The 14202-nt window shown below is 44.4% G+C and overlaps 1 protein-coding gene across 1 annotated transcript in view; it reads left to right on the forward strand.

The window, feature by feature from the left end:
* Nucleotides 1-358: 358 nt before the first annotated feature.
* The window catches only part of LOC142591437 (uncharacterized), a 74171-nt gene continuing 60327 nt past the window's right edge, over nucleotides 359-14202 (forward strand). Inside the window, exons 1-2 of the mRNA XM_075703765.1 lie at nucleotides 359-382; nucleotides 3355-3450. Coding sequence (XP_075559880.1) covers nucleotides 359-382; nucleotides 3355-3450 — 120 coding nt within the window. The remainder of the gene's footprint in view (nucleotides 383-3354; nucleotides 3451-14202) is intronic.

Below are 14202 nucleotides of genomic sequence, written 5' to 3' on the forward strand. Positions count from 1 at the left end.
GGATGATCAGCCAGAACAAATATCCCCTCAAGCATGACAGCCTGATCACGTCTACATCAACAATAGCACTAAACCACCATCGCCCAAGAAAGACGACCCAAAAAGCTGAACATGAATTTAACTGCCTTCACCTCGAAATAGCCAGTTCCATTTGTGCGCTAAATGATCATCTGCTATCAAACGGGCTCGATAATACATTAGAGGAAAAGACTACCACCACAAGAGAGTAAAATAATTGTATCTTGGGGTCATGCATGAAGGTCGACATTTACTGTGCCTAACAGGTTTGTCGCTTGCAAGCGTGGAAAAATTACCGATTTTGAATGACTTCTGAGTGAACTCAGAAAATGGACATGCTATGCGTCCACAACTAACCTTTCAGGTGAGTTTAGAGAAAGCGAAAGCTCATTACAATAGTCCCTGGCGATCAACGCGAGTGAGAGCGTAGCCATCAAACGGATTCACGCTGAAGCGGGAGCCATGGGTGCTGTCCCCCCCCCCCCCCCCTGTTCGAGAACGCTATTTCTTAGCCTCCGTAAACATTACGGAAGTTAAACTTGCCAAATAACGTACGTTATCATAGCGCGCGTATACCGCAGAAACCCAATAGCGTTCGGAGCATGCTCACTGAGGACGGCGCTATTTCTTTACGTACGTAATGCTTTTACGTTCGGTTGCAAACGCTAAACTAAATCTGTCTATTCTTTCCGTGTGTTGCAGAAGGGGGCGTCTTTATTAGTACCTTAAGCTAGTAAGCGTTACCTAACGCAAACTTGCGCGAAGTGTGCTGTTCGTGCCGTGCTGTTCTCGGCAGTACCTTCTGCTTTACATGTCAGCGATAACATTGCCGCCTTGGGTAGCGCTCTTCGCTACCCTGTGTGAAGCCACGCCGATGGTGCGCTATTACTGCACCATATTGCATGGGTTTAGATTCCTTCGGAAGGACATCAATGATCTATAGAGTGTTGACAGTCTTCAGATGCCACTTGCTATCATCCAAAAGCTCCTTTAGCGAGCCATTGCTTTACGGAGGTAACAGATTGGTCACTCTGTACAGGGTACTTAGCATGGGGTTTGCCAGCCATGCAGTTTTCATGCGCAATACTTTCTTTTGGTGGGGGGTACACGATTATTATGAAGGAAATAATGGTGCGATCATCAGCCTCACATTCGCTGCACCCAAGACCTCCAATTCTTTCAATTACTCTGTCTTCCTTGAGCGAACTTCGTGGTTAACTAGAAGATTTCCCCAGGGTCAAAGTAATTACTGGGGAGGAGGTTCTGGCTTTATCTACGCTATGCGATATGTTATTGGTGTTAGTAACAATAAAGGGAAATTGCGCAATTTCTTGCAATATTTTTTTTTCGTATTAAGGTGTGTTTTATGTTAATGTTGAACTATTGACATCAGCAACCAGAGGTTTCCATGATGCCCTCACCTCGTCACTTACACACACGTTGTAGCGATTATTCGCGCTACAGATCTCTTTAAATTCGAACCGCATGGCATACCGGAAGTTCCACTCTGGACGATGGCAAAGGCAGCGGTGAGACTCTCAATCCACGGAATAACGAAAAAGTAAAAAATGCCGCTTGCGGGACTCAAGCATTTCGCGTATCTTACATTGCTTACATCTATGGAAATACCGAACGTGTTTTTGCAGATGGTTCTGTGACACAGACCTTTTCCGCGGTAGCTTACACGGCACCTGAAATGGGCATCGCAAAACCATTCAAGATAGGACAAAGAACGTAGTCTACAGCAGTTCAGTTGACCGGAGTGCGAGAAGCAATCCGCTGCATACTGTAATAAAGCCTCGACAAATGGACAGTGTTCTGTGACTCAAAAGTCAGCACTGCAACTCATCAGGAATTATATGAATAACTGAGCCACATATAGTTTTCTGGTTTATGTGTGCCTGCTTGCTGAGGCGTCTTAATCCGGGTATACCATTGCGCTACAGTGGATTGCTAGTCATTGTGGAATAGCTGCCAATGAACAGGCGGATGCGGAGGCAAGAAAGGCACACGTTGACGGGAACATTAGAAAGCCTAATTTTCCCCAGTATGACATCAACACCTTGCTCCATTACTCCATCAAAACCTCTATGGCACGAGAATGGGACAACCCCGAACGTCGGGAAGAACGCCTCCATAGACTTGAATCTAGTTTGCGATTCCGGCTTCCTCTTCGGTTGCGGAGAGGCCCGGAAACATTCATCGACTTCGGCTTGGTTTTCCGCACGCTCACCGATACCTTCACAAGATTGCACAAGAACGGGAGTCTGACTAGCGTCTGTCACACTCCCGAGACAATAGCTCACGTACATTGTGTGTGCCCTCAATATGCGACCGAGCGAAGAACACTTACACCTTGTACTGAGTGCTCGGACTCCCGCCCCTTCTCAGAAGAAAAGATTTTAGGCGCGTGGAGTATAGTTGACCATGCCCAACGCACCGTAATGTCAATCTTGAACTTTCTACCTAAGAATGGCTTAGACGATCGCTTTAGAAGCTGTGAGACGTGCAGACAGTGCGAAATGTGTTTGTGCCCTAATGTTTTGCGTGGAGAAGATAACTTCTGCGTGTATTGTGTACACAGCGCACATCCGCGTATTGTACAACGTGTATATACTCATTTTACAACAACATAATCACCAGTCACCTACCCTTCCCTGTATCCCGCTTACCCCAGTGAGGCGTAGCAGGCTAGAGCCACGCTCTTCAGGCCGACGTCTCCTCTTTTCTCGTCAATAAAATCTACTCCTAGCTTCATGTTAAGTACCTGTAATTTTTCTGGGTTCCCCAAATCCCCGCAGGGAAAACGATAATAAGACAACGACACCGACATGGGGGGATGAGAACAAAAAGACCACGACAGTTATGACGATAATGGTGGTACGAGCACGACCCTTTCTTGACTAATGTTCAAGACGAAAAGCCGTCTTGCGAAAGGAATGCTGCGAACGACTGTTGCATCGCGCACCAGTTGTTACAGGTGAGTGCATTGTCTGCAGAGACCTCCGAAGTTCATGCATAGACGTCACCACTTGCACTCTGTCACTGACGTTAGTTTAGGCCAACGATCTGACCGTCCCTTGAGTTTTGATATTCTCGACATCAGCAGTTTGAATTTTCCCTGGAGTGTGACGTATTGGTGACCACCGCGCTACCTCTGCGCCGAAACGCTACACGTGAATTCTACAGGTGAATAACACCCAGAACCAGAACAATGCGCATAGCTCCAACTCTCTAACAAAATATGACACAAATGCTTTTTATGTGTTATAGCCGTTGCATGAATAAATTAGGAATAAATTAATGCATCTTATCTGGCGTACTTATTTGCCTTAGACTCTGAGTATAAAAGCAGTAGCGCATTTTCCCGATGCATACAAGCTCCCTACAAGCAGCACGCTACCTAGTGTACCGAAACGTACATCTAAATTGGTGAGTTATCCAGGTGTCTTAAATACAGATCTCGTAAATTTATTATCGCATCTTTGTACTTATAATTTTTCCTCATGTATGCATTTTTAATTATGACTATGCTAAATTGTGCTTCGTTGCATAGTATCCGCCTTTTAAGCCAACTAGTTGGCCGGCACTGTAAGCTGATTTACACTCTTAAAAGTGGTTTAGGTTTAAAACTGACGCCTTTCGCACCTTTATTGGTGCAAGGGCGTGAGTGATAGATTAATTCGCACTCTAAAACGTTTAGAGGCGTAAAACGACTTACGGTACGTGAGGTTGAGGAACAGTTTAGCGTTTTCTTTTTTGTCAAGTCTGCCGGATAAAACAAGCCCAATAATGCAAATACGAGCTTTTCCGAATGGCTCATTGATTTTAAAACTAAGGTAAAACCGACCGCGTCAGTATGGACTCAGCATATCTGTGCCTGCTTATTGGTAATGGTAAGTGCCAAGAGGCACAGATATTCCATTGCATAAAATTCACATCCTATCATTCTTCAAACAAATTGGTATAGGGAGGCACCACATTTGCGAGGTGCGAAGCACGATTGTTGCACTGGGCGTATCTCAACATGCCTTATTTGAAGAAGCTGAGGCGTCTTATTCGCTGATATAAGAACTGCCGTTCGTGACCCGTTTGTGGAACCCTCCACAATTGTGGCCGAATTTATTAGGAAGGCCATAGCCTTTAAGCAGACAGTCCAGCTACGTTTCCAGCCGTAAAACCACCTGGCTAGCGATACGCCTGCAGGAGAAGGAGTACTGGGCGGGACCAGGAAGAATTCGCTGTGCCAATTGAGCAGAGGCATATCACACGAGAGGATTGCGAAGAAAATGGTCATAAGCCATAACATGAGGCCACCACCATCATCGTCATCATCATCACCATCATCATCGTCTCCGCCCGCCACCTCCTCCTCGAGTCACACAAGTCGGCAGGATAAAGACCTGGCAGCCACCTCATCGGCCTCACATCATCATGCAAGTACTCAACACCATGGCGTGAACCCAGAGCGCACAGCTCCATTACCGACACCAACCAGCATCATGACCGTATCACCGCAAGCCTTGGACATACCCAAGTAAGTACACCGGATCTGCGGATAATGCGCCCGTGGAAGACTGGTTTCGCCTCCTCGAGCGTGACGCATCCGCTGAATCATGATTGGAAGAGGATATGGACGCCAACTTCTATGACTACCTCACCAGTGAGACATTTCGTTTCTGCCTAACGGACATATTTTATAACGACGAATAGTGGGAGAAAATCAAGGAAGAGATGATCAGTTCATTTAAAGTATACGCTGAAGACCCCCTCATTATCCAACTGAGACACTGCAACTGGGTCGCCGTAGTGACTCACAGTCTCCATGTAGCAATCATCATCAGTACGAAGCAAAGCCACGCATGACTAGATCGCCGACATTTCCATGTAGTGTTAGTTCCGAAAAGACGAAGCAGAAGCCCACACCTAACATGATTCCACCGCGCGCAGCGGACAAAATAATGTCTTCGTTCGCTGAGCGATATCCAAGTCGTTCTTGGTAGTCGCTCGTGGTAATAACCGGTAGAAGCAAACCTTCTACCAGGTTTTTTCACCATGCAGAAATACCCGTTATGCGCGTCTTCATCACGCCATCAGACAGCTGTCATCGTTGAAGCATCGAATGCATTCAGTACTTCTAGTACGTGCCGGCCGCCGCCTAATTTCAAGTCTCGCGATTCTTCTATGAAGCTCATTACTTCGTACTCGCATGAAAACTCGAACTTTGCTGAAATAGAACCATTACTGGGAGCATGTAATGAAGCTGCATCCGCTACGGCATTGTCTAGTGATCGATAATCTAGGATTCCAAGCCACATCAACTCATATTACGGTACCATTCACACCAGTCAAGGAAAGAACGCAGCTATTACTTCCAGCGCTGACATGAAGCGGACTGCCTTCCCGCGAAGACAACAGATTGAAACCACGAACAGTATGCGCTCTTCTTGCAAGGAAGACAATGCACTTTCAGCGGCTACGGATGAGCCATGTACATTTTGGAGACCAAACTGCTTCGCAACACACAAGCTTTCTTCCACGCACAGCACCATTAAGAACCGCTGCCATTGCAGAAACGTCGCAAGTCCTAAACGTAGCGCCCTGTCAAATGATAGTAGCACCGATTCGTTATGTCGCTGTAACAGACTCGGAAAAGTCTTCTCTGAAGCCTCGTGCAATACTTTTGTCACTAAACAAGCCTCCCAAAAGCGCGCAGTGTAGCTACCCACAGATCACCATGTCAAATTGCGAAACAATCAAACAGATATTCCGATGGAAATGCTACCTCAGCGGCTCTCGCAGCGACATCAGAAATATCAACAGAAACTCAATCAGCAGCTTCGCTTATCACGACGGCAACTTCAGCGCACGCGACGACGAAGAGCATCGCCAAAAACACGGATGCGACAAGGAACACGTGAAATCACTAGTCAAGCACCAGAAACGAGACGATTCACGCGCCAGCGGTACATCTCATGTCAGCGCAGTATCTTGAAGAAAACTCTCAACATACATCCTTTCGTCAGGGCTAGCTTCAAGAGTAACCACCGCTCCTGCTACTTCAAGCCGCTTGAACTGTACTCAATTGAGTTAAGAGCTGAACGTGTAGGACAGTCGGTGCTCGCGAGTTACGTCGCATCAAGACGTCGTCTGGATCGCAAAAGTCAGGCTCGTCCACTAGAGTTATGCTGGACATCACCGGACTGCGATAGCTTATTCTGAACTTTAATTAGTATACAGAGGTAAATCGCGACATTGCACCAGCGGCACCTTCGGATATTTTGTTATTTTGGGGTCTCCATCTGCTCCCTCTCGTGTTGCTTGATGCGCGTGCTCTTTTGGGGTCAGGGGGAATGTGTAATAGAGGACAGAAGGACGCTGCCCGAAAGGAGAGGAAGACGAAGAATAAAAGCAGGTTCGGCCGACCATGTTTGTCTCTGTCCGCAATCTCCTGCTCGCGGCACACCATCCCACCCACCCACACACCTACCCTCGCCCCCCATATATGCATACATACATACACATATTATACATATATATATATATATATATATATATATATATATATATATATATATATATATATATATATATATATATATATATATATATATATATATATATATATATATATATATATTGTGAAATTACTTCTACAATCAGTTAAATAGCCGGGGGATGCTTCTGTAAGTTTATATTAGTGAGACAGGGACCTGTTTATCAATCGCACATGGTGAAACATGGGAGCACACAAAATGATCTGCATTCCCATTTATCTCTATATATAAAATATCAAGATAATACCAGGACAGAAGGCAATGAGTTCCCCACAATGGTCCGCAATACCACCGCGTACCATCAGCACAGCGTCCATAATAAATTCGCGTTTGTTACGCAGAATTTCAATAATTCAACAAAGAATTGTATTTTCTGTTTAAGTCTACAGCATAAATGTATCAGGTTATTGTTAACAAGAAAATTGTGCGAGGCTTCCACAGCTTCTCTGTATATTAAAAAATAAGACCAAGGATAGAGCAAATTTTTGACATGTAAGGGACGCCTAATTAAAGACGTGAACACCTTCGCGAACTGTTTCCTGATGTTGATTAAATTGTGGGCACTCAGTGACGATGTGTTCTACAGAAGCTTCCGGTGGTGCCCCACTGTGCGCACTCTGAATAGAGTCTTTTCTGTACACGACATAGAAAATGCAGTATGGACGTTACTTCGACACGTAGACGATGTAAAAGTCTGTGAAAAGTCCATTCTGTCTTGAGGTCTGGCGAGAGGCGTGACAAATGGCCTATGCCGCACAAGCGACCATTTCTTTATCGCTCATCGAACTGCATGGCATTTGATAGCGTAAATCTGTCTCTGAATTGTTGTTTTAGCGTCGGATACAGCAGATGAAATTGCTATGACTTCATTCAAATATATGACGCAGCGATGATGTCCTGTATTCTATTTCCCTTGATTCCAACGTGACATGTAATCCGATGCAAATAAATTTGATGACCGGAACAAAAGAGAGGGGTCGATACTTTCATACTTATGTATCATAACGAAGAGTCGTGTTCATTAAAGCAGCAATGTATTACTGTGTCCAAAGGATCATTGAACTAAGAGTTGGTCAGCCGATTACGCGTTCAAGTACTTCACGCCATAAATGTCACCGCTTTTGAATGCCAAGCATTTCTGCCGACGAAGATGTGTCGTTAGACAGATGGGAACTTGCGCTTCTCATAACAGGACGTAAAACGCAGCCGTCGCACTGACAACTCGCGATGCACGTGTAAACAAAGACTCATTGTGCGTCGCTAGTGGGTGCAAATGGAAGAGCGTCAAATTATTTTTTTTGATGAAATGGATGAATTCAAGGAATGCTCAGCATCACTGAAGGCGTCGTTAGCTGCCGAGGAAGCTGATTGTTGTACGGCCGCATGTTATGGTATTCTCGTGCAAATGATCTCTGTGGTACTCTTTAAGCTCCATAGATACAGTCGCAGCTCTACATGAGCTTGTTCATTTGGGGATGGTTTTTGCGGGATTTTACTCCCACTTTCTTCATATGAACGATAACCGTCTGAGAGAACCGGGATAAATTATTTGTTCGCAAAATGCAGTCATAGAGCTCCGGATAGCTTACGTCCGTAATTTACTACAAATGTCATAATTAGTGTTTTTGAAGTTTACCTACATATTGCCCATAAGGAGCTCTTTATTTTCGCCAAATATAAAATAAAATGTCTTGTTTAGTTGTCCGAGAACATCGCTGAAACTAAGACGGAACGTGTTATGACGCCTGAAAAATGGGAAAAGGAAAACGACGGCTCATTAATTATTTTGCAACGCTTCTAACCGGAACAGGAACGCAAGAAATTTTGTCGCACATTGCAGATACCATGTCTCGTCTCCCCTTTCCACAAAACATAAACCTGTTGTAAATTTCAGCTATGTCGGGACACCGGGAAGCATAGCTGATAGCGGCCATGTCACATGCTCTAACACTTGAACAAGAAATGTTTTACAAAGGCTGTGTTTGATCCAACTGCATTTAACTTCGCACGAAGAATTTACATGGTGTAAAATCAATTTTCGCTAAATTTGGTCTTGGAGGCTTTCATATTTCTGCCAAGGTGGCGGGATCAATTCTTACCGCTAGTTAGACACGCTCAAACACTCTGGAGTGCTTGCATACGTAATTTATTGCGAACGCGCCGATCACCTGTCTCTTTTGAACTTCCCCTCCATATCACCCATTAACTTGTCCTCACAGTCACAAAACATAACGAAGCTGCCTCCTTTAGTTCAGGGAGGACACCAGGCAAAACTAATATATTACGCACGAAAAATTAAAAAGAAGACTTAGTGGTAACGCTTTTAAATAAGCCAGGAAAGGTAAAACTACGCGACACATTGTAGTTAAAATGCTGGCTACTCCTTGAAACTATAAAACATCTGAAATGCAAAGTTCTCTTGGGACATTCAGAAACCTGGCTAATAGCAGTTGCGGGATATTTTCGAACACTTGCTTCCAATTTTTAATGCTCTATTTGGTCAACACGTATTTACCATCGCTCATAATCTTGGCGTATTGTTCGCCTTATGTTCGCAAAATTTGACCTCAGTTGTAATTATGCAATTGCGGCTGTATAATTTTTCCCCCGCTCGTAAAATTGACTAACAACTCAATGGGCTACTTGCATACGTATTGTAAAATATGCATTTAACCCAACCACATGGAACATTGCCTACTCCATACTCATACCATGCTCTTACGTTTTCCTAGATATAAACAAGATGCATTGTTTAGCTCACCGAGGAAACCAGAGAAACAAACTAAGAATCTCATATCACCTTCATTCACGGCATATGCGTTTGCGAACGCGATTTATTTTTGCCATTACTGTACAGTGCTTGCAAGGAGTAGATAATGAACATTAAGCTTTGAGTAAATTGAACACTCCGCTTTCAGATAGTACACGCATTTCAATTCTGAGTGAAATGTATCGCTTCACACAATCGCTTTCATGAAGGCACTATCGTCTTTGACAGGGCGTTTGAAGTGGGTCGTTTCGGCAGTAATCGCGAAAGATTATTTCTTCGCTTGTTGTGATGCTTGCACCCAATAATTAACCTGTGCATGTAATTCGGGCGGATGTTTCGATATATTTAATGAAGGAACGTGGCATGACTGACTGTTCAATGAATGAATATTTAATTAGGATGTAATTATGATGCGCTTCTATAAATTGCACAGATTCATCTTCCCACCTTGACTTGCTTCCTATATTGTGTCTCCCGCACGTTCCGATAAAATTGTGTGTTTCACACATTTATCGACCTCGATCGTAACTCGTGACTGAAGGTATTTCACGAAAATACACGAGAAAACGAAGGTTTAGCAATTATCTGTGAAACTTGAATTTAAAACAGGAAAGGGAAATTTTCACAACGCATTGTGCCTAAAATATTCCCATTTTCATGGAAATTCACACCCGTATCTCGTGCGCTAGCTGTTTAGGAATCTACGAAATATCTAGATTACCGACAGTATCAGACCCTGGAAATCTTCAATGAGTAAATTTCTACAAAGGCTGTAATGAACCTAGACAGAGTAAAAGCCCGTAATTCGGAACATTGTTTCGTACGTCGAATAAATACAAACACCGTGCCCCGCATATTTTACCGAGGTTACCGGGGAGAACTACCAAATGCCATGTATAACGCATAAAAATTGGAATAAAGCGACCAGTCAGTTACTGTTTCCAGACTACATAAGCAACCTACACCATGCAAATTTTCGGTAGATGTTACCCAAGAGTGGCCCTCTTTTCTTTCAAAATACGATATATTTGTTGCGTTTGTTCGTTTCGGGAAAGAAGTAACAGTGTAGCTCTTATTTAGAAACAGCCTGAAAATGAAATCGTCAGTCAGAAGTGACACGTGTCTTTAGAAAAAATTCAAGTGTTTGTTCCATTGGTATTGAAATGGCTTTGCGGGTTCTACCAAGGTCATTTTCTCGACCATATCTACGACAACTCATGATTACACAATGAAGTTCAACAGTTATACCGGTAAAAGGTTTGATTAGATTTCTGATGGTGACAATATACTGAGACTGTAATGCTGCAGCGCACAGAGATTTAATGGTTTCAGCATCTGATAATCCAACGATTTCAGGCCGTAAGGTACACAAGTCGTTGAGCGCGCCAGACTATGATACTTTAGCCTTGACCATCAAAATCAAGAAAAAGAAATGGGCATGGGCAGGACATGTAATGAGGAGGGTAGATAACCGATGGTCATTAAGGGTTACGGACTGGATCCCAAGGGAAGGGAAGCGTAGCAGGGGGCGGCAGAAAGTTAGGTGGGCGGATGAGATTAAGAAGTTTGCACGGACGGCATGGCCACAATTAGTACATGACCGGGGTGGTTGGAGAAGTATGGGAGAGGCCTTTGCCCTGCAGTGGGCGTAACCAGGCTGATGGTGATGATGATGATGATCCCCTCAACAGAAGATGAAATGTAAGAAGCGGATTGTGTTGTAGAATACGCATATAGTGGTCCCGAAAACTGGTTGTGGTGCAATTTGCGCTAGCTGAACTATGTTAGGACGGGAACGGCCCAGTACCAAGCTTATGTCCGCAACATAAGCTTGTATGGTGAATCCCGTGGGTCGTCAACTACAGGGCGTCCCGAGAAAGCACCAAAGACAATCGTCGTTGTCCAAGCAGGCATATGCGTAGTACAGAAAAGCACCACTCTACTAAGGTCGCTCTACTAAGGAAGAAAATTTAGCTTCAGCGGTAGTTTTTTGGGACTTTCCAGCATGCAGCCAAAAGTGCCAGTGCCCGCTTTCAAAGGTTGAAGGGGGGGGGAAGTGCGCTCATTCCGGTAGATACGTCTATGATGCAAAGGCGTTAGCGTCAGATGTATCATTCTATATATATATATATATATATATATATATATATATATATATATATATATATATATATATATATATATATATATATATATCTGTGGGCGCAAGAGAGATAGAGCAACGCCTCTTGTGGCAGACAAAGTGCTTGCCAATATTACTCCGAATCGTTTTGCCCTAGAAGCAGTTACTGGCCAGGGCTCCCGCACGTTTACGGTGTAAGGTTGCCACGCGAATATAGTAATGGCCGGACATGGCGGCGTCCCGTCTCCTGGCTTCACAGCATATGCACGCGCTACCGCCTCTTGCCACCTTGAGAAAAAAGCGAATGTCGTAGTAGACTATCGCTTCCTTTCATCTCAGCTCGGCAGCAAAATTTGAACAGCTTCCAAGCGGCGTTGATATTTGTTTTCAATATCGAGTAACGAAAGTGTACAGGCACCAACGTGTATTCGTCGTTCGCGTAACCCCCCCCCCCCCCCGTGGTTCGCCACTTTTTTTTTTTTTGCTCGAGATGACGTGACTTCTGACTGCTAGCTTACGCATTTGCGCGAGCTAACCTTTCTTTCTAACCTTTCAGGCTTCTCATTCACGCGACCTTGCACCATGATAAAAATGAAATATTATTAATTGTCGCAAGCGTACATCCGCCGTATAACGCTTCTAGTCATTTTTCTTGACTTATAAAGCATCTTCACATGTAGGGTTTTGCAGGAAATTTATTAAGACGGTAATTGCGTACTTGTGAGTGTAAGCACTCCGCCAGTACGACGCTTCATCTTTGCGCACGCGTCGACACGCGCAAATCTCGGAGGCCAAGGTCGCTCTGTGAATGGTAGAAACGTTCGAAAAGGAGGCTGTGTTTGAGTTTCCTTCTAACAGAACTATGTTTTCTCGTATTTCGAAATTACAATAACACGATGTCATGTCTGTAGGTTGTGTGTAAGTCGTACTTCATGCTTTTTCTGGAGTATTTTACCTTGAGAAATTGAAATAGTTCAGTGACTTCCTTTGTCTACATTGAGGGACTGCGTGGTTGGGTACGCGTGGTTCTAAATGATTTTTACCGAAATGGCGGTCCATGCCGGACGCGGTACGACGAATTTTCTGCGACACGGTGCGCTTAATGCTATCCCGTTAACGAAGTGCTGCACGAGCGCAGTTTTGTCCGCGGCGGCTACTCTGAACTGTGCTCGCGCGTCTCCCGTGCGCTGTCTCTCATGTTCTCCGCATTAGCGATGCAGTCGCGCCACACTTCGCTAGTCTGGGACGTGCCGCACGAGGCAGATTGTCCGCGACAGCCAGTATATCGCGAAATGATAACACGTATACAGCTGAGCTGAAATTTCCAATTACGAAGTATCGTCATCGTCGGGGAATTTCTTATGCTTTTCGCGAACGTTGTCACGCTTGTCGCCTTTGTAGGACACGCCCGGAAACGGAAGACGAAAGGGGAGAACAGTGCCCGGTGGTCATAGCGTATACTCGGCTACAGGCGCCTGATGCGCTATCATGACAAATGGTGGTTTCGCAGCTAGGCTTCTTTCTTGTCGTTTAATTAGAGCGTTGGTTCGTTTCTTGCCCTCACACGACGCTTCAAACTAACTGTATCGCCTTTTATTTTAGCATAAGAATATCTACATATTAAATTGCGTGCTAAAGGCACAGCTTAGCAGATTCCGCCCCTGTTGTGTTGAGTACTTGACAATGACCCGTCTGCTCAAAACAATGGAGTGGTTAAGTTAAAAGCCACTTTATTCTCTTGAATAATATTGAATATAAACGAGATAGGCGACGTCCTAGTGTGTATATTGCGATACCTGCACAAGGCTGAGGCCGGTAAAGTCGCCATATGTGTCTATTTTACATATCGCCGTAGACTGTTATTTGTATAGCTCTGATATTTGTATAGATTACTACAGCATGTTAGAACAAGAAACCAAGGTATTGCTCTACACCGTACAGGGAAATATTAAGCAAATAATAATCGTGAAAGATGAAACCTTGTTGTGGCAGCGTCAATCAGAAGAAAGACAGCGCATCTTCTCTCTAAATTCCTTTCATGGCTGTATGAGTTGCTGCACCATGGGTCATTCTCTTCGCTCATCTGAACACTCGTGGTGATTTTCTAAATACCTCATTCACAGATTTCCACGCATCGTCATCATCAGTGGTCGGCGGCTGGTCTCCTGATGCCCTAGGCGTGTCATGCTTGGACACCTACCATTTAGTAATGGCGAATGGCAAGCTACCGTGAACGAGAATTCGTGTCGGTAACAGCGGCGTGTGTGCCATGCAGAGATTGTAATGCGGCGTTGGCTAGCCATATCACCGGAAGGACTGCATTGCGCCAACTCCATCTCTCAAATTCCGTGCAATCCAGTGTGCAGGAAAAGGTATTAGTCGCTGCAGCTAACTAATAAAGATAATCAAAAGATGGACTCCTGCGTCGGCCCTCCGCGATCGCCCTCTTCGTGATGGCGACAGAACAAAACTGTTATAGAAGATGTCAAAGCAAATAATGGGTGAGCCTTCCTGCTGTCTGAGAAACGCACAGCCTCCTTTCTCGCTGACTGACTGATACGAGAAACAGTCTTCGATGCACTGCGTCCATTTATTCAGATTGTTGTTCATTACCTGTGACAGTATAAGAAGTTTAGCTACTCAAGAATTAGCTGTTCAAAAATCATAGCTACACACATAGACATATTAAAGACAATATCGGAAGCGAATGTGTAAATGAAAGAGAAATATTTTTT

Source organism: Dermacentor variabilis, chromosome 8, assembly GCF_050947875.1.
Source record: "Dermacentor variabilis isolate Ectoservices chromosome 8, ASM5094787v1, whole genome shotgun sequence".
Lineage (NCBI taxonomy): Eukaryota > Metazoa > Arthropoda > Arachnida > Ixodida > Ixodidae > Dermacentor > Dermacentor variabilis.